A 26,227-nucleotide genomic window follows, 5' to 3' on the forward strand; every position below is an offset into this window, starting at 1 on the left:
GAACTCTGCTTGTAGAGTAATTAGGCATACTAAGTTTTTTGGTTACACAATTACCGGTTTTTTATGCTCACATTCTCTTCAGTAAAAGTAGTGTTGTAGCTTCTCTCCCCCTATCTCTCTGTGCTGTAACTGTATTTCGATGAGTTTGATTATATTGTCAGAGGCATCAGTTATATAAAAGATGTGAATTCTTTAGGATTTTTTACTCCTCTTAAAACAATAGTAGAGGGTGAAAAATGAACACTGTATAGATAAAATTAGAAACATCAAATTTACTTTGGCAATGAAAGAGGGCAGACAGGAACATTTTCCGCAGTTGACTAAATAGTAGCGTGGTCTTATTGAAGACCAGCAGGTGACTGAATAGTTGGTCTGAAGAATTATCCAACACTCTGAATGTAACATTTCAGATCTGACATTTCAGATGGTCAGTGGAATGGTGCCCATGCCCATGGACCGCTTGCAGGATGGCAGCAGTATGGAGATTTGCAACTGAACTGCCATATCAAATAAACAGCTGTTGCAACAAGATTGTAAGCTATGGTTTTCACTAGGGACAGGGAAAAAACTTTATATTTTATGGCCAAATTCAGTGTTATTTTTTTTGCCAAAATCAGAGTTACTTTTCGCCGAGATCAGTGTTACTGGTATCTTTTCTGCCAAGGTCGTTGCTGTTTTTATCAAGGTCAGTATTTTTTCCCCCCAATTTGGTGCTTTATTTCCAAATTCAGTGTCTTTTTTCCAAATGCAGCGTCATCTTTTTGCCAAATATGGTGTCTATTATTTTTTTCAGAATTTGATGACTACTTTTTCAAAATTTGGTATTTATTTATTTATTTTACTCATTTTGGTGTGTATTTTTTTCTTTCAAAATTTGGTGTCTATCATTTTTTATCTTCAAATTCAGTGTCATTTTTTGCCAACATAGGTGTCATTTTTTTTTCCAACTTCAGTGTCACTTTTTGCCAAATTTAGTGTCATTTTTAGCCATGTTTGTTTTTGTCAAATTCTTTGTAGTTATTTTTCCAAAATCAATGTCACCTTTTTGCCAAATGCAGTGGTTGTTTCGCCAAACTCAGTGGTTCTGCCAGATTCGGTGTGGGATCGTTTTTGCCAAATTCTGTGTGGGTTTTTTCTGCCAAATTTGGTGTGGGATTTTTCCTGCCAAATTCTGTGTGTTTTTCCGCCAAATTCAGTGTTGTTTGCTTTGCCAGATACAGTGTTTTTTGTCAATTTCAATATTTTTTTGTGAAATTTGATGTTTTGCCAGATTCTGTGTTACTTTTATTAATGTCTGTGCTATTTTCAACATCACATGTAAGTTAGTAACGTGGAAAATAAACTATCAACTTAAAATCGTACTCAAACATGAGCCTTGAAGAGATTAGAACTATTAATTATTGCTACTATTGCTAAACAGCTGTTTCATATGTATAACATTTGTATGCAGCAGAATTAGAAATTTCGTGGTATCTCATAAAAATTGCCAATTTGCATTACCTCTCTAAAAACAGCAAATCCCACATTTTTTTCACTCTATCGTTTTCCTGAAGTTTTCCAGTCCCTACTTATCTCAGATATTTTCCTGGAAGTGGGGCTATGAGTGATGGTGCCACTTTCCAGTTTATCTCACAGCTCACCATTGTGTAGCCCATGTCAGCTCATGTAGCAAGAAACAGTTGTAGGGATCAGCAGTTTAAACGCCTATTTAGTGATGAGAGTAGATTCTCCCTTGTTTACTTGCAAGTGTGGTGTCAACCAGGAGGGTGACAGCTATCAGAATGTCTTTGGCAAAGATATACAGCATCACCTGCAGGCAACTTGTTGTGGAAAGCATTGAGCCTACAATGACTGTACACATCCCAGGTATATCAGGGAACACTGAAGAGTTCAGAGCACATTCTGTTCATTCTGTTGCCACTCCAACATAAAGGAGGTGTGCTCTTCCAGAATTAACAGTGCTCTCAACATAATCACTTGTCGCCTCCCATGTTGAACATGTGTTGTATAAAATTATATGATATTTGCTTTGGGGCAGGGTTACCACCAACATTCCTACAAGAATTGTGTCAGTGAGTGTAAGCATAATGTGGAAAACATCTCGAGATGTTGCCTAATATTTCAAAGCGTATATTGGTGTGTGATTGCAGGACTGCATTATAGGCAGAGGACACTGTTACACAATAATTTCACTAACTGATACAAAATTTTTCTGTAGGTGACCAACTCTGTGATAATGAATATTTACAATGTGTGTATGTTACCAGTATTGTGTGAGAACTTGTTATTCTATAGAATGCCTGGGAAACCTATGGAATGCCTGATGATTTAGGAAAATTATTAAATATAAATTTTTATGAAAATGTTACATACTTTTCCTAGGCATTAGACAGAATGACAAGTACCATATATGCAGTGTTAAAAGGACACCAAATGAGAAGCCTCTATTAATTAATAAGCATTTGAAACTGAAAAAACAAAACTACAAAATAAAGCAAAGCACAGGATATTCTTACCAGAAAACAGTGAAAGCAAAACTGAGATTGAAGTACTTGTTACAGTGAGTACTCACTTTTCTTCTTCACAAAAACATTGACAGTTTTGACGTTCGATTTTACACATTCTGTTAATTACCTAGGCATTCTGTAGAATGCCATATTTCACCCAATGCCATTAACATATATATCATTAAAGTTTCATTCATGTGGTGCCACTGCTTCAGGGTGTTAATTTTTGTTTTTCCACTGGTATATTGTACAGCACTGTTGCCAGTATGAATGTACTTTCACATAAATACTTTTTCTTTTCAGATACTCCATTACGTGGTGCTTGTGATGTTTTCCTGTTTAATAACTGTTTTTCAGGACAGCTGTTCTTAAAAATGAATACAGACTTAAGAAAGATGTATTGAATTTAGTTCTGGCATTGAGCTCATTGTCTCCAATCAACATTTTTAAAAGCATCCTGTTTTGCAGTTGCTTATCATTCTCTCTATTACTTTAATTGTTTCTGAAATGTACTTAAAAGCAAGTTATGGTATTTGACTAACTGCGTATCGTGATCTGAAAATCTGTTTGCCACAAGATAGGTATGTGTGTTTTAGGTTCATAATATTGTCTTGACACGCTTTCAGTCAAATTACTATTGTTATGAGCTATTCAAGTGCAAACATTCATGACTGCTTAATCGTAAGCAGCTGTTATCATACTTATACCATTGTTTCTTTTAAGAAATTTCAGATATTACCTTTCTCTTTGACAGACAACTTAATTAGCTGAATATTTCTTTTCTTTTTTTGTTCCTCCTTCCTTCCTTTCCCTCCTTCCTACTTACTTCTTAAAGAAAAATTCCCAATGTACTCATGGGTACTGGTATTCAATACCAGATACAATTTTTTTTTCCAATATTCACAAGCACATGCTTCTGTATCTGTATTTTTACTTTTTTAAATATTTACTTCAAATTTATAAAACTGAAATTCAAAATACACTGGTGTGCAAAACTTGAGTTTGATAGTAACTTTCACACAATATGGCACTGCTAAGTAACATAGCTTGACGAAACTTAGATGATACATAGAAAGAACTACTGCAGTATAGCACAGAAATATCACTTTTATTCAAGTGTCACTGAAGTCACTGTGTTTTATGATGGTCCCATGGACATTTAAAAGGCGGGACACGATTCTTAATAGGATGTGTGACTACTGTGAACAGCATTAAGGATGGCAAGAAGTTATTGTGATAGGGCATTCCATTCCTCGACCAATGCAGTTCATAACTGCTGCATGGTCATTGGTGCCTGTGGATGTCCTGCAATTTAACTCCTAAACGCGTCCTGCACATGCTCGGGATTCAAGATGGGCAGGAATGGACAGGTCAGTTCATTTTTCAAATATCCTCTCATTACAAGAGCTTCTCCAATTATGCTGTTTGATACAATCGCGTATTGTCATCCAGAAAAATGAAATCAGGGCCAATTGTACACTTAAAAAGATTCACATGGAGGAATGCAGTTCCACAATATCATAAAGGTGAACGGAATAGTTTTTCTTTCATGGTCTATGAGAAATAATGTGAGAATAAAGTTTGTTCATATCTTAAAGAAAACAATATAACTTTTTGTATGATGAAAATATTATTTAGTTCATTGGCATCTCTTACATTTTAAACATTATACCTATTGTACACGGACTGGAGCCTAGACTTGAATCCAACCATGCATAAAAATTATGTTTGGGTTGGAAAATGTTACATGAAACTTCTTCCATGATGGTGTAAATGTAGCTGAAAATTTTTCTTCGTCCAGCAGGACAGTGGAACAAAGAATATTGCAACAGTTTTATAATGTGGTTCCTGTACAAAACTGCAAAACAACTGAAGACACTTCAGGCTGCCAACTTATGTACATTGAAAATTTCTGGAACATCCCAGAATCATGCTCTAAAAGTGGTCATATTTCAAATAAATGAAATGATGGCACTTCTAGAAGTGTAGCGCAAAATATCGGCAGTGCAGAAATCGAAACTACAGAATCAATTAGTAAATATCCCAAAGAGTATGCGGGTGGTGGTCCTAAAGAGTATTTGTGCAGAAGAAGGAACATATTTGTTTACAGTGACACTTTGTACGGCAATTAATGCTACTTGGTTTTTAAATTTTCTGTGTGCTTTTGGTAAATAACAAAGTACCAGTTTCAGTACAAAAACAATGAGACCAAATATTTGTTGCACGTCTAAAGTGGATTGCTGCTTGAAGTTTTACTTTATTTGATTCGATGTTTTATTTTTGTATGTAGAAGTAAATGCATCAGCAATTTATGATAAACTTTCATCTACTAAACAGTTCTGAAGCCAAAATATCTATGTATCCCCAATACATTTTGCATAGTCCATAATTAGATAATGGAAACTCCAGTAAGAATTATCAACAATATAGGAAAAGACAGATTACGGACATTTCCTACATTATTGAAGTAGTTACATAACACTACTACTAATTGACATCCGACTGTCTTAAAATATTTCACGGTATTTCAAATGCTGAATAACCTCTGTTGTATTTTAGTTTTTGAATATAATATAGTGGGAACAATTATGACATTATCCTTTATTTTCCAAGACGTCAGTGAAATATTCCTGGCCCACGACGCCCTTTTTGTTGCCAACAGTATACAGTGCACTGAGAATGGTCTAACTGTTTCCTATTCATGCCAAATGAGTGTCACAGGTGAAATGAGGGGTGTGCTGTTCCTAGCATGTTGTTTATTTTTGCAGGCCTACCAGGTTGCACATGTGCTGTGTGCTGTGAACAGAAGTCCACACCTCCGTTTATGACTCGGCCAATTGTGCCTATTATACGAGACTCTGTCCTTTAGTTATCTCAGCCTTTCAGAGTGCTGCAGAATTGTGATATCAGATGCCTGTTTGCATTCTCAAGAGTCGTGAAACGTGCTTTACAAGAAATGCACCATGAAGCTTTCAGATGTCTCATTTCCCTAGGCACTAGTGTTATATATCGAGGAGGAAGTCATAACATTTAGCTGTGGGTATCAACCATGTAGAGGAACTGTAGATCAAATTTAGAAAAATACTTCACCAAGCACTGGATAGATGTGCACCTAGTAGCACAGTTTGTGATAGGAGAGATTCTCCATGGGATAAAGTCATTGTAAAGAAGCTTGTAAAAAAACAACTAATACTACTGCAATATATATGTAAAACAAAGTATAGGGCTGTAGATAGTGACATGCGAGATAAGACATGTATATCTGTCAGAAGGGCAATGTTTGAAGCCTTCATAATTGAGAGACCTCTCACAAACCCAAATTAATTCTGCTCTTATTTCAGTGTTGTCAGTGGCACCAGACTTAATGCCCAGTCATTTGTGACACAGATACTAAAATTGAAGGTATAACATCAAAAGCAGATCTGCTGAACTGTTTCCAATTTTCCTTTACAAAGGAAAATGTAGGAGTACTGCCCCAGTTGCAAAGATGAGTGGCATCATAATATACCATAGATCTGTCAAACAAAAAACTGTTGCCAGTAGTTGAGAGAAAGCACAGCTAATACCAGTGTACAAGAAGGTTAGCAAAAGTGATCCATAAAATTATCAGCAAATATCATTGACATCTATCTGTTGTACAGTCCAAGAATCTACTTTGAGCTCAAACATAATGAAGTATCTTGAACAGAACACTCTTATCCTTGCCAACCTACATAGATTCTGAAAACATTGGTCGTGCAAAACCCAACTTTCACTTTTCTCACATGACATCCTAAAAGCCATGGCTCAAGGTAATCTTATCCATGTTCATAAACACTTTTTCATTTTACAATTTGACTGATTAAAGCTTTTGTATTGAAGCAATTTTGTAGTGAAATCGGTAAAAGTCTGTCATAAAGTAAACTGGAGTGGTTGTTCATTAAAACAGTAGAAGTAACCTCAAATGTGCCCCAGCGAAATGTGTTTGGACCCCTGTCGTTCATGTTGTGTATTACTGTTACATATCCACAGTTTTGAATATAATGTTAATGTTAAAATGCAGTACCACCACACTCTCAAAGATTGCATTATGTTCCCTCAAACTCCTCAATTTTCCTGCATTTATTTACTTCTGTTTGTCTTATTAATATTGCTTAAGTTCCTTATGTATTCTTTAGTTACAGTGATAATTGTTTCTTCTTTTAATTGCTTTGTGTATCACACTCTGTGTTTTATACCTACTGGTGTAGCCTTGTCAAGTACTAACTTTATTTATGACTTTTGTTTATTTTGTTATTAATAGAAACTGTTATGTAGATATGTTGTTCCTATTTTGTGTTAAAAGTTTTCCTGTCTACTCCATTTTTATTTATTTACTGATCAATTTTTTACTTTTTCATTGTGTTACCACCACACTGTCAAAGATGTTACTTACTGTTTGTTTCTGCTTCAATCTAGATGTGTTACTTCTCTTCCAATGTTGTTTGCAGACATTGTAACTTCTTTGGTGACGATACTCAGTAAATGTCTGAAGATGGCCTTGTAAGCCAAAAAACGGTTAACACAATAAAAATTAATACTGTAGAACAAAAGCAAACTGGTGCTTTTCATTTATTGTAATGTTGTTCTACCAAGAACTTGTTCTACCAAGAACCGACAGAAGATTCTGTTAACATAGTATTTTAACAGTAATTTAGAATTCTGACTTAAATTATAGATTTACGAGGATTCACAAATACTTAAGTGTAGAGTTTGTAAGGATGTAAAATGGAATTGTCACAAGGCTCAGTCTTAGGTAAATCTGGTGGCAAACTTCGGTTGATTGTTGGGATTCTGGGAAAATTCAGTAAGTCTACAAATGGGATAACACTTGTGTGACCCATCCTATAATTTTGCTCAAGTGTGTGGGACACATACCAGATAGCACTAACAGGTGATATTGAATATAAACAAAGAACAGTAGCCCTAACGGTCACAGGTTTGTTTGATCCACGAGGGGATGCTGCAAAACCCCAAGCGGCATACACTTGAAGATATACAACTACTGAAGAAAGTTGTGATAACCTGCTTTAAGTGGGGAATGTAAATATGTTACAGGCATGTATGTATAGCTGCCATAGGGCCTGCAAAAACCCGATAAGATTAATAACCATGCACGTAGAGGCATTTGAGCAGACATTCTTCCAGCATTCCATTTGTGATTGCAACTGGAAGTAACCGTAGTATGTGATACCTTGGAAAGTACATTCTGCCATGCACTTCAGTCATCTTCAGTGTATTGATGTAATATTGAAATGCTCTCATTATTTAGAATATGAAGAAAATTCTTACTTAGAAAATGACTGTACATAGACAATCACCATCTATGTTGATGTATGTAGCTTCCTTCCATTGTTTTGATCTCTGCCACCTTATTTCTTTTTTGTTGTTTCAGTACTCATTCAACTTTTTATGGTAGTTTAATTTCTATTAGTTTTACACGAGAGTGTGAAGTTGTTAGAAAACTAAATATTTTACTCTATTTTCATGATGACGAAGAGGTGGGCATGGAGGGTAAGAACACCCCTGCAGTTTCAGCTCAGAGTGACTACCTGCAAGTCCTTCCCCTGGCCAGAAACTCCTAAACAGACACAACTAAACAGACCAAAACTGCACTACTGCCACAGCACACAGGGAAACCAGACATCCTGCTTATCACTCTGCTCAGTGGACCTGCTTCATCTTTTGGCTGTCACATCTTGTTTTATGGAACATCATATCTTTGACAACCGTTGAGAATTCCACTGTTGAAGAGGTTGATGACCATGAAGTTTGGTCATGTAAAACAATACTCATCATTGTCATTGTCATTAGCAGCAGCAGCAGACATTTTGTTCATTTTTTAGTGTGTCATCTGTATTCCATAATAATTTTGTATAAGTTGTGTTTCTCGTTTGGTTAGAGGTCAATTAAGGATCATGTCAAGATAACTATTGGTTTGTCTTTTCCTTCATCTTCCTCAAAAACTCTCTCTTTCTCAGAATGGTCTCTTTTCCTCTCATCTGACCATGTGACACCAGTTGTTTACATCTATGTTTTATTATCCTGAAAACATTTGAATTTTATTATGTCTAGTCTAAATTTCTCTCTTGAGTAATGTCTCCTGTTCAGCAATTCTTCTAAGTCCTCATTTCCCTTGTCTCCAATTTTTTATCTGTTTTCCTGTTTTGTAAGAATGTGTATATCTTCTGTCTTACTATGTTTTCCTGTTTTGTATCTAGATGTCCACAGAGTGTAACATATCTTTTCCTGATCAGCTGTTGTTTTAGGACAGAACAAGTATATTTGATCTCGAAACGCTATTGCCATCTTTATTCTTTATTGAAAGCGCCCCCCCTGCCCCCGCCCCGCATGCCCTTTTTGCATCCAGATAAAAGTAGTGTTGCCGACACGTAAAGGACTTAGTGGTTTTACAACTGTATTATAATACCTTAATTTAACATATTTAGAAAAACCATGATATTTAATGCCTGTTTTCTTGATATTGTCATACTTGGTTTTTCAAATTCTTAGTGAACAAAATTGGTCATGTATTGTATTTTTACACATGATGTTTGTATACGTGTTTTCTGAGGTTCCATTTGTTATTATGGGTACATTTGCGAAGGCCAAATAATTTATTGCTTTTTTTATCCACCCAATTTTTTGTAGCTATTGTCTTTCTCATTTTCTTCCTTTATTCTCTTGTAGATTCTCCAGCACGCTGCTGAGTGATAATGATGACATACTGTTTTCTTGACTGACTCCTGATACAGCTGGAAAGAAATAGAAGTTGTTCCAAGGAATTTAACTATAGACACTATTTTGCAAGAGTTTGTTTAGTTATTTACAGTGTTTTCCTACATTTTGCAAATTCCTTCGGGTTTTTGAGAAGGGAGTGTCTATTGAATCGTATGGCTTTCTAAAGTCAACAGACATAAGTATTATCTTCTTAATTGATGCTTTCATATACCTAATTATTTGTTTAAGGTTTAGAATTTGTTCTGAATTCTGTTATGTATACAGGGTGCTCGTAAAGTCCTGATCCATTTTAGAGAATTAATGGATGCATGTACATAATTATAATCTATCACTGTGGTAACAGCTCTCTCCCCATCCCCCCTGCTGTTGTTAGTGCACAATTACAGAGGTGCAACAGAGTTCACTGAGAAATTCCACAAGCCAGCATCAACAAGAGCAAAGATCCGGTTGCTTGTCAATGAGTTCGAAAAAACTGAAAACATTGTCAATAAATGACATGCTAGAAGACCTCCTGCACAACAAGAGACTGTTCAGTGAATCAGAGAAGCAACAAAGTCAAAATGCATCAAGAAGTTTAAACAAAGAGTTAGAACTGTCAAAATCAGTGATTTTGATAGATTTACACTGAATGCCAAAGAAAAAAGTTTACCACAGTCTGATGTTTCACAATTTAGACTTAGAAGATTACACAGCTTGGTTGAATACAAGCTGCACACAACAAACACTTGTGGATCTCGTGTAGTATACTCTGCAGAAAAGTTAACAAATATAACTGCCACATACAGTGTAACAAACCACCTGACACTAACTGTGAATGACAAAGAGAGACACAAAAGTGAATGTGTGGCTTTGATTCACAAAAGCCTGCAGTTATGGGCTCTTCACTTTTGTAGTAGAGGCAATTGCAAGAAACATATACTTGATATTATGGAGCAGTTGCGAACAAGTGTGTCAGCAAGAAGGCATTGCGGATGCTGTAGTGTTCCAACAGGATGGAGCACAACCTCATTTGCTCTAGTTGAGGGACTACCTACATCGAAGACTCGCCAACATGGGGATAGGCAGAGATTCAGTAAGCTGTGGCTGCCATATTCACATGATTGGACAGCTCAGAAGAAAGCAGACATGTGTGGTAGAAAAAGTCAAAAATTTTATTTTCTTATTAAAGTTAGTGAGTGCATTTTTTGTAGCTTTGCCTCACAAGTCACCAAGTTATTTCCGACACAAGAAGTTCTTCACTCTGCTGTGTGCATTCTTAACTCAGTACTACACCCGTTGTGCTCTGTAGAAGTCAATAGCATTTTTATTAGTTTTCTATATTGAGGGAGAAGTCTGCTAAAAGAAGAATATATAATGGAGAATATATTAAGTGTGAATTGATGTTATTAAAAAGACAATGTCCAACTACCACTCTTGTGTTGTGTGTCATAATATCCTTGGTAAAAACTCCTTGTGGCCTGTATGTATGGAATGTCATCTAATAACAGCACACTGAGTGTTGAAGAGTAAACCACAAGAGTTTTTGTTGGAAAAAGTAAATTCTTAAATTGCTTGAAACTGGACTCCATGGGATTTTTTCACCAGAAAAGTGGAAAGTTATTGAAGCATCACAAAAAAACATAAAACCTGTTTACTATTAATAGGACATGATCAAACCTGCCATTCTTAAATATACCTCTCTCAAACAACAGTGTACAATAAGGGCCTGAAGAAATTGCCTCAAATGTGAAATAACAGCTCATTGGAAGACTGAAAATGTCAAATTTTTTGCCTTGCAGTGTGTCAATTCTGCTGTGTTGCTTAATAAGAGGGTGAGTCAAATGAAAACTTTGAATTTGTAATAACAGATCGAAATTTCCCGCCATTATCCGGTAAGTTGGTAAGCGTGCTACAAACAGCATGCAGAATGGATGTAGGTGGCAGCATAGTGCAGATTCACACATACCGATGTGCTCGAGTTTCACGAAGTTTCGGTGAGATGGGTGACACAGCAGCTGACTCCTGAAATGAGAGAACGACATGTTGATGCTTGTGAAGAACTTCTTCGGGGCTTTGAATGAGAAGATGATGGCTTCCTTGCAAGAATCGTTACTGGGGACGAAACCTGGGTTCACTTCGACCAACCGGAAACGAAGAGAGCGAGCAAGGCTGACTCTCTTTTGGGTGGAAAAAGGCGTCATTTTGGAGAATTACATGCCTAGAGGGACCACTGTCACTAATGCATCATACACAGATCTCCTAAAAAATCATCTGCTGCCTGCAATCAAATCAAAGCGATGTGGATTGCTGTCAGCAGGTGTCCTTTTGCAACACGATAATGCGAGGCCCCACACTGCCCGTACAACAGTTGCAACAATCACAAACCTGCATTTTGAGTGCCTTCCTCGTCCACCATACTCACCAGACCTTGCCCCAAGTGATTTCCATATGTTTGGACCACTCAGAGACGCAATGGGAGGAAAGAAGTTCCATTCTGATGAAGAGGTATGCCAGGCGGTGCACGAGTGGTTGTGCGGACTACCAAAAGAATTTTTTTCTAAAGGAATTTATGCACTTTGTAAGTGCTGGAGGACTTGCATTGAGCGTGGGGGAGATTATGTTGAGAAGTGATACAGCTTCATTTGACTCACCCTCGTAATATCTGCTGATTTGTGGACGAGAAGAAAATAATGTAATAACTGTTATTTTCTAAAAACTTGGAAACCATATCAAAAGGTTCTCATGTATTTACTGCCATTAATGAATTTTTCATTAAAATAATTTTCTTGAGGCAGAGTTGTAGGAATTTGTACTGATGGAGTACCAGCCATGTTAGGTTCGTGCTCTGGCGTCCTAAGTGCTGCCAAAGAAAAAAATCCTAATTTTATTGGCTCTCACTGTAATGTCCACATCTAGCACTAGATTCTGAAACTTCACCTGAGAAACTGAATACTGCACTGAAAATTGCTGTCAGTGGTGGATCCACCACAGTTGCCTGAACATTAAAAGTGCTCTTTGATGCGCTTTAGCTAGTTTGAAACTGAGCATTCAGGAGGTGCTTAAACAGTTTAGACCATCTTATTGAAATAAAGAATTTTTCTTGTGACTTCTGTCACTTACAAATATTAGATGTGAAAATTGTTGTTGAATTAAGATATAAAGACATATTTATTTCGGAACCAAGTCATTTGATAACCCTCTGAGTGTCGATATCAGATTACTGTCAAGTAAAGTTTTCTTGAAAGAAGCAAAATAAATAAATAAATAAAATTAACAAACATTTGGGGGATGGGGCATGAGATATTCTGGGGTTGCAAAGAGTAGCACCAATTAGAAGAGGTTGGGAACCAGTGATGTACAGGTTTTCTGTTGAAACCGACTGTGGGAAAGAAAAGGCTGTGGTCTAAAAATGTGTGATTTCATTTTCTTTCTCACAGTTGGATTTAACTGACAAGGTGACCCTCCATATTGTAAATCACGGATTTTGATGCGCTTCAAATATGTTATAGAGGCAGTTGCCCTGAGTACCTGGCTATCCGGTTTTTCAGCGAAGGGCCTTGGTTTTTGAGAAAGTTGATTTTGAAGTTCATATACCTGTAACATTGCATATATTCCGAGAAAGTCAGTGTAGCACAGCAGTAAAGGTTCACGGCTACCGTGATGGAGGTACCGTGTTCAAATCCTGGTCACGGAGTAGATTTACGGCATATTTAATGGAATTTGTGATTTGGCCTTTTGAGTCTTCTTTAACTCCTCTACTTGTGGATCTTCTTCTGGCTGCACTACTGCGGAACACTTTGTTCTTTCATTTCACAGAATTTTTCTAACACACTGCACTAGAGACGCTTTGTGAGCAACTGATGCTGTAGTTAGATGCGAACATAAAGGAATGCAACTCGCATTGTCATTGGCCACAACTAGGAGCTGGGGTTCCCGTTATGGCTAACGGTATTCGTGGGAGAGGAGAAGATAATGGGCAGAGTGTAAAATTATGTTGAAGATGATTTAATTCCCTCACAGGCTGTGTATGGAACTTGAAAAGGACTCCATCAAACTTCGAGACATAGCTTTAAAATACTATTACTAAGGATTAAAATGTCACTCAGTGTTGCAATGGTACAATTATTATATAAGGGCAACACCCTTCATTCTCCTTTCTGAAAGGCAGAATTCAGTACTTAAGCATTTACACTTAAGTGTCAAAGAAATTGGTATAGGCACGCGTATTCAAATACAGATATATGTAAACAGGCTGACTACGGTGCTGTGGTCGACAATGCCGATATAAGACAAGTGTCTGGTGCAGTTGTTAGATCGGTTACTGCTGTTACAATGGGATGTTATCAAGATTTAAGTGAGTTTGAGTGTGGTGTTACAGTCAGTCCACAAGCGATGGGACACAGCAGCTCTGAGGTAGCAATGAAGTGGGGAATTTCCCATATGACCATTTCACGAGTATACCTTGAATATCAGGAATCCGGGAAAGCATCTAATATCTGACATCACTGACACTGGAAAAAGATCCTGCAAGAACGGGAGTGATGACGGCTGAAGAGAATTATTCAACCTGACAGAACTGCAACCCTTCTGCAAATTGCTGCAGATTTCAATGCTGGTCCATCAGCAATTGTCAGCGTGCGAACCATTCAACAAAACATCATCGATATGAGCTTTTGGAGCCAAAGGCTCACTTATGTACCCTTGATGACTGCACAACACATAACTTTATGCCTTGCCTAGGCCCATCAACACCGAAGTTGGATGTTAGTGACTGAAAACATGTTACCTGGTCGGACAAGTCTTGTTTCAAATCGTGTCGAGTAGATGGACATGTACGGGTATGGAGACAATCTCATGAATCCATGAGCCCTGCATGTCAGCAGGGGACTGTTCAAGCTGGTGGAGGCTCTGTAATGATGTGGGGCGTTTGCAGTTGGAGGGATATGGGACCCTCAATACGTCTAGGTATGACCCTGACAGGTGACACGTACATAAGCATCCTGTCTGATCACCTGCATCCATTTGTATCCATTGTGCATTCTGAGGGACTGGGGCAGTTCCAGCAGGACAATGCGACACTCCACACCTGCAGATTTGCTACAGTGACTCCAGGTACATTATTGAGCATATCAGGGATGCCTTGCAACATGCTGTTCAGAAGAGATGTGCACCCCCTCATACTCTTATGGATTTATGAACAGCCCTGGAGGATTCGTGGTGTCAGTTCCCTCCAGCACTACTTCAGACATTAGTTGAGTGCATGCCACGTTGTGTTGCGGCACTTCTGCGTGCTCGCAGGGGCTTTACACAATATTAGGCACGTGTACCAGTTTCTTTGGCTCTTCAATGTATGTTGCCTGCCTTGTCCTCTAGTGCTTGTTAATGATTTTTGCACCATTGAAAGTCATAAGATATAACCAAATTATTTCTTCAGCTTTTGGGTCAGGTTCAGTAATAATATTTTGCTACAGCCGTCATCAAAGGTGGCACACGTCAGCCTTACGTAAGCTGAACCTTTTTCAACTAACGTGCAACTGTCTGCTGATCTGTGCTTTGGTGTATCATATTGGACAGTAAGTGCTAACCCCCCCCCCCCCTGCCCCCCTTCCCCTTTTTCAATATGAAAGCAAGACATAGATATTCTTAAGCATTTAGAAAATTGAACAAGTTTTTCTACTGATGTTGCCACAACCAGACTTTTAGTTGGCATTTGTACACAGTATGTACTCATAATACTGACAAAGATGAAAGTGAATTGCAGTGCATTCTCCAGTTTATATATATATATATTAATCTGTGAAGTAAACCCAAATTTGTTTCTCACTCCTGTTTAAGAAAGCTACGAGGGCGGTTCAGAAAGTAACCTCCGATTGGTCACAGTGCGGGTTGTGGGGGGAGTAGCGACGCCATCTGTGCGTTCACGCACTCAACAGGTCAGTCGGCATCAAGCCGTGGTCGAGTGAACGTCGTACCTGCGCTAGTTTAGCTTTTGTGGCAGTTTGAAATGTGTGCTGCAATAGAAAACCCCGCCAAATGTGAAGTGCGTGCTGTCATAAGGTTTTTTGCAGCCAAAGGATATTCTGCAGCAGCTATTCATCGTGAGCTTTGTGCCGTGTACGGACCAAGAGTTATGAGTGAAGGAGTTGTCCGTGAATGGGTACGTTTATTTAAAAGTGGACGAGAAAACATTCATGATGAAGAGAGGAATGGTAGACCATCATTGGTGACTGACGAACTCGTTCAGACAGTTGACGCAAAAGTTCGTGAAAATCGACGTTTCTCAATGTCAGAGTTGTCTACTGGTTTTCCACAGATTTCTAAGACTCTCTTGTACGAGATAGTGACAGCAAGATTGGGTTACCGTAAGTTCTGTGCACGATGGGTGCCCAAAATTCTTACCGACCACCACAAAACTCAAAGAATGGCCTCTGCATTAGACTTTCTGTCACGTTATGAGGACGAAGGAGAACCATTGTTAAACAGAATCGTGACCGGTGACGAAACCTGGATTAAGTACGTGAACCCTGAGACAAAAGAACAATCAAAGATGTGGGCACATTCAAATTCGCCTACCAAACCAAGAAAAGCCTCGCAAGATTTTTCAGCCAGAAAACTGATGGCAACGGTGTTTTGGGATGCCAAAGGGGTGTTGTTGGTTGAATTCATGGAACGTGGTACGACCATTAATCAAGACGTGTACTGTGAAACAATAAAAAAGTTACGACGGGCTATACAGAACAAACGGCGTGGTATGCTGACTTCCGGTATCGTTTTTTTGCACGATAACGCCCGTCCTCACTCTGCTCGCAGAACAACGGCCCTTCTTGAGTCCTTCAAGTGGGACGTTATCAACCATCCACCTTACAGCCCAGATCTGGCGCCAAGTGATTATCACCTCTTCATGCATTTGAAGAAATGGCTCGGGTCACAGCGGTTTGATGACGACGAAGAGCTCAAAGATGCGGTCACAGGCTGGCTCCAGGCACAAGCGGGTGATTTTTATGCAGAAGGAATTTCAAAGCTTGTGAAGAGATACGATAAGTGCCTCAATCGCTATGGAGACTATGTCGAAAAATAGTGCAAAGATGTAGTTGTAAGATGTATATATTAAAATATTTTTATTTAACTTGGTGTATTTTTTTAAATCAACCGGAGGTTACTTTCTGAACGGCCCTCGTACTTGATGGATTGTTCTGCATTATCTTCATTTCACAGTACAGTACTTGGCATATCCGTCAGTGTGAGTTATTATGTAGCGATGTTGCAAATTCGAATTATCAGGGTAAGAATTTTTGTGACATGAAGGAAAGATGTAGGTACTCCGCCTCCCTAATTTCAGTTCTGATGTTCATACAATTCACTTCATTCCTTCTTCTCACCTATTGCTTAGAGCACAGAAAATATTGAAAAATGTATTTGAGTGTAGATCGTTGTTAGAACTCGTTAGCATAAGACATATTACTATTTCAGAGCCGAAATATGGAAGAAATGCTGCATAAGGAGGCGCATGTGGCATGCGTTTATATATCACAGTTTTCTGAAACCAATGCTGTACCAAATGAGATGCTACACTGTTAAGACATTGAATGAGTATTCCGGAGGACAACAGTAAAAACCCATACCTCGCCATATGTTAAGTTTTCTGTAAATGGTGTTACCTGAATACCAGAGTAACTCCTTTGGTAGGAAACATCCAAGTTCCTTCCCCAGTTTGGGATGAATCTCAGTCTGTGACGACCTCACTCTCGATTGGGCATTAAACTCTAATCTTCCTTCCTTCCTCAAACCAATGACAATTATTCAGAGTAACATTAACACCCAATGGTGGTACAGTTCTGCTTCATGTACCATGGTTATATATTTGTCTTGCACATAATGGATAACTGCTTGTTGCTGCTGTAGTAGTAGTAGTAGTAGTAGTAGTAGTAATTATGATGATGATGATGATGCTTTGCCTCCAGTGTAATTATTTCTGTTTTGTACTTTATTCCATATTTTACATACTCCTTTTCATGTATTTGTTTTTATGTTATTTCTGCAACTTTTATACTATTATTATACCTTTGCAATTATTATAATAATTCACAGTTTGAGCGAATGGAAGAAACAAAAAGTATATCACCTGAGACCTTAAATTCTAATTCATCTGTTACACCGTTACCATTGGCCATTACACTTGATGAACCTATGGACCCGCCACTGAAGAGAAACAGAGCTGAAATTCCAAACACATATGAATGGAAGAATCAGCTGTCTGAGCCTGGATTTATTGCTGCTCCAGTATCCTGTTTCAAACATGTAAGTACTTAGTACAGGGAATCACTTTTCTAGCCACTTGTAATTTCTCAGAATTCATATGTAAGGTAAAAATCTGCATTTTTGTTGATGTCACTGCCTGACTATGTTTGTCAGTTTCCATCTGTCACCTGTTAAGCTTCAGCAGAACAGTAAGTTTAACAACGAAAACAATCAATTATTGATAAAATTATATAATTGGATAGATAAAATATCTACTCTACAAGCAGCAGCAGAACACACACATAAAAGACTGTTATGATTCGCAAGCTTTCAGAGCCAGTGGCTCCTCCTTCTGGCAGAAGGGTTGAAGGGGAAGGAAGAAGGGTGAAGGAAAAGGACTGGAGAGGTCTAGGAAAAGGGTTAGATTTTGGGAAAGTCACCCAGAACCACGCATCAAGGGAGACTTAGCATACGGGATGAGAAGGAGTCTCCTTTTCCTAGACCTCTCCAGTCCTTTTCCTTCACCATTCTTCCTTCCCCTTCAACCCTTCTGCCTGAAGAAGGAGCCACTGGCTCCGAAAGCTCGCCAATCATAACAGTCTTTTATGTGTGTGTTCTGCCATCACTTGGTGAGTAGTTTTTTTATCTATCCAATTAAATAAAGTTACATATTTAGCTTTTTGTGTATATTCTTCATAATTTTAGCTCTTAAATTCCTTGGTTGTTTTTCTATTTAAGAGGTGTAACTTCACATTCTGTAGTGCAGTTGTTATTTCTTTTGAATAGCCAGCTACACAGCTCAATAAGGCATCAGTCTCCATTGGTGACACATCAGAAGGGCAGCGAGTGGCATACTCAGGTTTCTCTGTGTTGTACTTTTAGACTTTCTTAAGTTAGTCATCCTGGGATGAATAGAATGTGTGTAGACTGAGGAGGAACTGACCCCAGTTTGAGAACCGCTGAAGGCACTTGTGAATTCTGTCAACTGTCTTCAGGCTGCTGCCCAGGGTGTACAGTGGCAGGGAATCTGGCATGTCACATGGGACATTTAGGATGTTGCTTGTATCATCTGCTGGCTCTGCTGCCGAGGCACCTTTCAGTGAACCCAACACAGTGGATCCAGTCTCACTGCAGGGTGAGTGGCAAGCGGTAATGCGTTTGCATCACTGGCATGGGTGCTGGCCGGCTGAATTAGCTCATACACCCTGTGAGTGGAGAGGTGGCTGCTCCTTTAGTGGTGTCCGAGCAGGCACATGGGAAAGACGGATTTGCTACTTATTGGGGGGCAGGGGGGACTCCAGTGTTAGGCACATTTTGGAGCCTCTTGGGAAAGTTTTGCTTAGGGCTGCAAAGAAAGCCAATGTGTACTCGATAATGTCTGCCAGAGATTTGAAGGAGTCTTTGCCTGCGGCTGTCGAGTATATAGGGTAAAGTTGTGTGTGAGTTGTGACCCACGTTGGCACCAATGATTCTTGTCGCCAGGGTTCTCAGTCTATCCTCAGTTCATATGGGCAGCTGGCAGAAGTGGTGAAGACTGCTGGCCTTTTGTGTGTGTGTGTGTGTGTGTGTGTGTGTGTGTGTGTGTGTGTGTGTGTGTGGGCGCGCGCGCGCGCGGGTGCGGGTAGTTTGGAGCCGAGTAGGGTCTCATCTAAATCCTTTGTCGACTCTGTGACAGTCTTGGCTGCAAATTTTTTGACCTCCATTATCAAGCGGAGAAATCTAGACCTCCCCTTGATAGGTCAGGGGTGCACTTTACAAAGGAAGCAGCTACTTGTGTAGCAGAACACTTGTGGAGTCGACGTTAAAAAAAAGAAGCTAGGCAGTAGTTTGAGGTACTCTAACGAACACTCACTAGTCAACATGCAGATAGCAAAATCAGTCGATGTTCAGGCTAAAGACACTTCAACTGTCAAAATTTCATCATTAAACTGTCGAAGTATTTGTAACAAAGCTCCCGAATTTGCTATCATCCAGGAAATTGTTTCCTTTAAATTCTCATGGAGACTGAGAACTGGGTGCAACATGAAGTAGAAAGCTTTGAAATAATCAGCATATAATGGAATGTACATCGAAAAGACAGGTTGGACACGATAGGAGGAAGTGTGTTCATTGCAGTCAACAAAAATATTGTCTCTATTGAGGTCAAATTTGATTGTGACTGTGAAGCTATCTGGATGCATATATTGGGTTTAGGCGAAGTCAAATTATGAATTTCCAGCATGCTGGAATATTGAACTGGAAATCAAATTAATTGTTGAATGTGTTTACCGGCCATATGATTCTGCTGAGCCATTCAAAGAAAGTCTACACTCAGTAACGCAGAAATACCCAGATCATACAGTATTAATTGAAGATGTCATTACTGTAGTGAGTATAGACTGGGGGTCTATGGACTCATTGCAGGCAGTATGGCAGGAAATGATGTGAAGTACTTTTGAACACATTTTCTAAAAACTGTATGAAGCAGCTAGTTTGAGAGCCCAAACGCAATGGAAACATTTTAGAACTTGTAGCTACAAACAGTCCTGACTGTCATCAAATTAATGCACTCCACAGCTGTGAAATAACTTGCAAAAATGGTAAAGAGCAGCAGTCGGTCATCATTTTTGTTCTAGCTTGATTAGAGTAGATCTATTTCGACTAGTAACTAACCATTGTCAGGCAGTATTTTGGAGTTTTTATATGTGCCCTAGTATGTTCACACCTATTGTTCATTAAAGAATACTAACAACCTGACAGAAGCCTGAACAAGTGTAGAAATGCTAGTGCATGTATAACAATTCTGAAGTACTGTACCTATAATGGCTAGGTGCTAGCCGAAATGTGGATGTGCTCTAATAAAGCTAGAAGGAAAATGACAACTGATTGCTACACTTCACTATTTTTGAAAGCACTGACTTTATAGGTGGTGTCAGTATAGAGACAGTGATTAGTGACCATGACGTAATCACAGTGGCGATCGTTACTGAAGTTAATAAATCAGTCAAGAAGGTTAGAAGAATATTTTTGCTAGAAATAGCAGATAAGCAGTTGTTATCATCCCACTTAGACAGTGAATGGAAATGCTTTAGTTCCAGTATGATGGACATAGAGGAATTGATGGGCAAAGTTTCAATGGAATGTAAATTGCACTGTGGAGAAGTGTGTGCCTAGCAGGCCTAAGTGGAAAAGACCCATTGTGGTTTAATAACAAAATAGGAAAAATGCTGAGAAAGCAAAGACTGTTGCAACCTCGGTTCAAAAGAGAACACAAAAATAAAGGCAGGCAATAGTTTGTAGATATCTAGGTGTCTGTTAAGACATTGATGGGCTAAGCATACAGCTACTACCACCGACATACCTTAGCAAAAGATTTTGCCAAGAACCCGAGAAAATTCTGGTCTTACGTAAAATTTCTAAGTGGGTTGAAGGCTACTGTCCAATCACTTGTTGACTGGTCTGAAGTTTTAAATTTTGTATTTAAGAAATAATTCACACTGAAGGATTGTACAAACATATGGTCATTTGACCATCGCACAGTCTCCCATATGGAAAACATGGTAATAGGCTCACTGGCATAAAGAAGCAACTGAGAGAGTTGAGAAAATAAAAATAATAATAATTTGCTAGGACCGGATGGAATCCCAGTTAGTTTCCAAAAAGTACTCTAAAGCATTAGCCCCTTACTTCGCTTACATGTATCGCGAACCTCTTGCCCAGCGTGATGTCCCAAGTAACTGGAGAAAAGCCCAGGTGACTCCCATGTATAAGAATGGTAAAAGAATGGACCCGTAAAACTTAAGGTCAATATCCTTAACATCAATTTGCTGCAGAATTCTTGAACATATTCTCAGTTCAAATATAATTAATTTCCTTCAGATGGAAGAAGCTTCTATCCACAAAGCACTGTGGTTTTAAAAAGCATTGCTCATACAAAACTTGGCTTTCTCTTTTCTCACACAATATGCTGTAAAATGTGGATGAAGAGCACCAGGCACGTTCTGTATTCCTAGAGTACCAGAAAGCATTTGATATGGTGTCCTACTGCAGACTATTACTGAAGGTATAGGCATACAGGATATGTTCCCCAATATTTGAAAGGCTCAAGGACTTCTTAGCCAATAGAACCCAATACGTTGTCCTCAACACTGAGTGTTCATCAGAGACAGGGGTTTCATTATGAGTGCCCTGGGGAAGTGTGATAGGACCACAGTTATTCTCTGTATACATAAATAACCTGACGGATAGGTGAGCAGCAATCTGCGGCTGTTGGCTGATGATACTGTGATGTATAGGAAGGTGTCATTGTGGATTCATTGTAGGAGAGCACAGGCTGACTTGGATAATGTTTTTAGTTGGTGTGATGAATGGCAGCTGTCTTGGAATGTAGGAAAATGTAAGTTAATGCAGATAAGTAAGAAAAACAATCCCTTAATATTTGAATACAGCATCAGTAGTATGCTCCTTGACACAGTCACATCAACTAAATATCTAGGCATAATGTTGCAGAGCATTGTGAAATGGAACAAGCATGTAAGGATTGTAGTAGGGTATGCAAATGGTTGACTTAGCTTTACTGGGAGAATTTTAGAGAAGTGCGGTTCGTCCATAAAAAGAGACTGCCTGTAGAATACTAGTTAGCATGTCCCATTCTTTAGTGCTGCTGGAGTGTTTGGGACACGCTCTCAGTTGGATTAAAGGAAGACACCGAAGCAATTCACAGATGGGCTGCTAGATTTCTTCCTGGTGGGTTTGATCAGTGCACAAATATTATAGAGATACTTCAGGAACACAAACACAGATCCTTGGAGGGAAGATGACATTCTTTTCATGAAACTCCATAGAGAAAATTAAGGAAAAAGGAATTTGAAGCTGACTGCCAAATGAGTCTACTGCTGCCAATGTACATTCCGCATAAGGACCACAGAGGTGAGATATGAGAAATTAGATGTCTTATGGAGGCATATAGACAGTCTGTTTGCGAGTGTATGGATGAAGATGTTAGATATTTTGACTGTTTATTCCATAGGAGTGAGATTTGGTGCACTTTACCTCCATTCATGTTAGAATGATTAAAACGATTGATTGAAATGTGTAGAACATCCTGTGAAGGATACAATTGTGTCTTAATAAAAATTGGAACAAATTTTCTATTTATTAATTTTAAATACAGTGGAAAATGTGAACATTTTTAAATAAAATTGTAAGTTATGATAAATGCCCACATAGATTTGGTCTGAAGCCTATCCATGACTAGTGATACATAACAAAATGGGGAAAATGTTAGTCTCTTTCTTTTCAGTAGTGGTCCAAAACCCTTCTGAGTGATTTTCTTTGCTCATTGCATTTGTCCTTAGCATTTTTTATGCTCATTTTGAACACAGCTTGTTGTGTCCCCCCCAGCTTTTACATGACAGTCGTGTAAATAGTGATCTTTCCAACATGTCGAATTCATCGGCCAGACCACTAACTGTCAATAAGGTTACAGTTTGTACTAAGCTGCTAACATTAAAATTTAAGCAAATGGCCCTTGCTTTTCAGATTATCTCTTGTATCCAGCCCATAAGCTTGTTATATAAGGGATAGTCAAATGAAAATGATACAGATGGGAAGAAAGTAAGTAAACTGTTTATTATTTCAAAAGTAATTACCATACTGTCATTACATTTACCCCGCTGTGAGATAAGACGGTCAGTGCCTTCATGGAAAAATGTTAGTGGTTGCCTATGGAACCATGATTGTACCCAGGTGCGCACGTCTTGTCCAAAGCAAATCGACAGCCACAAATGTCTTTCTTCAGGACTTGAAAAAAATATGAAAATTGCTTGGGGAGAGATCAGGACTGTATGGAGGATGTGTAAGGTAAACAATGATTTTGAGGCCAATTTTTTTTTACCAGTCACATTTTACAGTTACCTAATCAGCCTCATCCAAAAACAAAAATCCAATGTTGCAAGGCTACAGAATTTTTCACTGGTTGGCACAACCAAAGCTATACAATATTTTACCATAACAACTGTTGCCACATGGTGATAATGTCAGTCTTTGCTGAAGAACTATGATTAGCTGTTAAATGTGGTGAAACAAGTGTATATCTGCCAGTAGTATTTAGCTCCAGAATGTCCGCCCCAATAGCTGAATGGTCAGCGCAACGGACTGTCATGCCAAGGGGCACGGGTTCGATTCCCAGCTGGGTCAGAGATTTTCTGCGCTCAGGGACTGGGTGTTGTGTTGTCCTAATCATCATCTCACCCCAATTAACACACAAGTCGCCGAAGTGGCATCAACTCAACAGACTTTCACCAGGTGACCGGCCTACCCGACGGGAGGCCCTAGCCACACATTTCATTTCTCACTGTAAAATGGCACTGGAGCACATGCACACTGCCAGTTCATTAATGTCCCATTTAGGGACATCTACCAATAGACATAATCAGTGCCTATGAAATGAATTGCAGCTGTTTTATTGGAATATCTCAAGAGTTTTAAAAACTTGAACTTACACAATGCTCTGAGGTTTTTCAGCAACATTCACTGTATTACAACATATCATCTAATTCACAAAGGTCAAGATTTTTGTCTAGTCCTTTTTAGAGAATTGCGACTAACTTCACAGCTGACAACCACTAAAGAAAGTAAAGTGTTATTTTTGAAACTAGGAACAACTGTCCATCAGTGAGATCAACAGGTAAGTGATACTCCCAAAATAAACAAAGAAAAAACCCTTTTGGAAATTAGGCGAATCATTGTGTAAAACTAAATGAGAACTACACCCCAACCAATCAGCAATAGCCAAAGATCATCCATCTGGACTGTGGATGACCTGCTATGTTACTAAGGGCTTGTGTGATTGACAGACTGTAGAAAATAAGAGCAGGTGATCAGTACAGTTAAACACACTACCAATATACACAGGAAGGACTGTATCAAGCTGTCAGTATCCTGGCTGAGGGGAATTCCAGTCCACAGTGTAGCAGAGTAAACACCAACAACAATAAGAGAATTGTCATATCACATTGGATCTCCCTGCTGAAAGAGACTTTCTCTGGTTGCAGATGCTCTAATTTAGTAATCAAGTTGATCAGTGACAGGAAGTAGCAAACAATAGCCACACGTACAAACCTCTCCCTCCTCTGGCCTCCTGTTTCTGAACAGTCAAATGATGTCCAAGAAAAGTTACGTATGTTGCCATATGATAATAGAATTAGAATGCAATACATAAGGAACGCCATCTTCAGGGGGCAAGCATTTCTGTTGCCCCAGATATGACAACAGCAAGTTGGTCGAACCATCAGCATTTGACTTTACAATTCTTGTTATAGTTTACAGAATATATGCCCAAAGTAATTTAATAGAAACAGAGACTGGTTGTAAGAGATTATGAACTAACGAAAGAAGAAAGTCATTTTCAATATAGATCAAAATTCTGAATGAAAGAAAAATAGTAACTTTATAATGCCACTTGATTTGTATAAGGGGCAGTCAAATAACAATGAGATAGATGGGAAAAAGAAAGTAAATAAACTACATTGCTGGCCATCCAAAATGCAACACGAAGGACTGAAGGTATCACAGCCAAATTGATTTGGGTGGTGATATATTGTACAAAAATCACATGATTGAAAATACAGCCCCATGTGAGGAAGATGATGAAATCAATATTGATCGTTGCCACCATCGCTGGCTGTAGCCACCGCTGCACACGTTGCCATAGAATCAGAGAGGCTCTGGATGTGTTGTTGTGGTACAGCAGTCCATGCTGCTGTCACACATTGCCAAAATTTACCTGGTGTAGCAGCGGGTGGTGTATCCCGGACCAGTCATTCCGCAATCATCGGCCAGATGTTTTTGATACGTAATAGGTTATGAGAACAGGGAGACCAATGCATCAGTGCAATGTGATGGGCGATGAAGTTTTGAACCTTGCATGGTATGTGTGGTTGCGCATTATCCTGTTGCAATGTGGCTGTTGGCCAGCTCGGAAGATACAGGAGGACAAAAGACTCCAACATTTCATAGACATGAAGGTGGCTGGTTAGTGTACTGGCAGTGTGCACTACAGGGATGCAGGAGTGGAATCCAGTACCGCCCCAAACCATAATACTGGGTGCAGAACCATTATGGTAATGCATAAGGCAATAGTTCAGTAGTCTCTCACCACAGTGTCTCCAGACACTAATCGAACCATAATTGTGGTGCAGGCAGGTTTGGGATTTGTCGGTAAAAAACATTGTCATTTCATTCATTTGTCCATGCGTGTTGTTCATTACACAATTGCCGGCATAAATGCCTGTGGTTTTGATGCAGTGATAAATGCATCAATGAACACCTTGCTGACAGTCCACTCTGCTGCAACTGATGTCTAATGGTATGCGTGGACACTGCTAGTTGTGCAACAGACCGAATTTGTTTGGTATGGTTCATGATGGGGCAAAGTGACCACTGCCAAACACACAATATGCCTGTCATTACGTTTAGTGGTGCAACGAGATGGATGCAATCAGTCCCATTGGCCCGTTGTTCCCTCCTGCATCCAGCAATTACAGATCCATGTCACAGTTGCTTGGTTGCATTTGATATGATCATCAATTTATCTGAGGAATAATACGTAATCCATATAGGCAACTATTCTTCCTGTGTTGAACTCTAAAACGTGCTCGAAAGACACTGTCTGTCTTCTACGAGGCATACTGAAGCTGCATATGCAAAACAACAATGCACAATTCCAGTACATCAACATGGCGGTGTGTTCACCCTTTACGCAG

General features: G+C 39.0%; 1 protein-coding gene across 3 annotated transcripts in view; it reads left to right on the forward strand.

Annotated features, from left to right (window-relative positions):
* Positions 1–26,227, forward strand: part of LOC126417144 (polycomb protein Sfmbt-like) — a 299,440-nt gene that overhangs the window by 148,687 nt on the left and 124,526 nt on the right. For all 3 annotated transcript variants that reach the window (XM_050085040.1, XM_050085042.1, XM_050085041.1), the window contains one exon: positions 17,334–17,543. In XM_050085040.1, the coding sequence (XP_049940997.1) occupies positions 17,334–17,543 (210 nt within the window). The remainder of the gene's footprint in view (positions 1–17,333; positions 17,544–26,227) is intronic.

The sequence above is a fragment of the Schistocerca serialis genome, chromosome 8, assembly GCF_023864345.2.
Source record: "Schistocerca serialis cubense isolate TAMUIC-IGC-003099 chromosome 8, iqSchSeri2.2, whole genome shotgun sequence".
Taxonomy (NCBI): Eukaryota; Metazoa; Arthropoda; class Insecta; order Orthoptera; family Acrididae; genus Schistocerca; species Schistocerca serialis.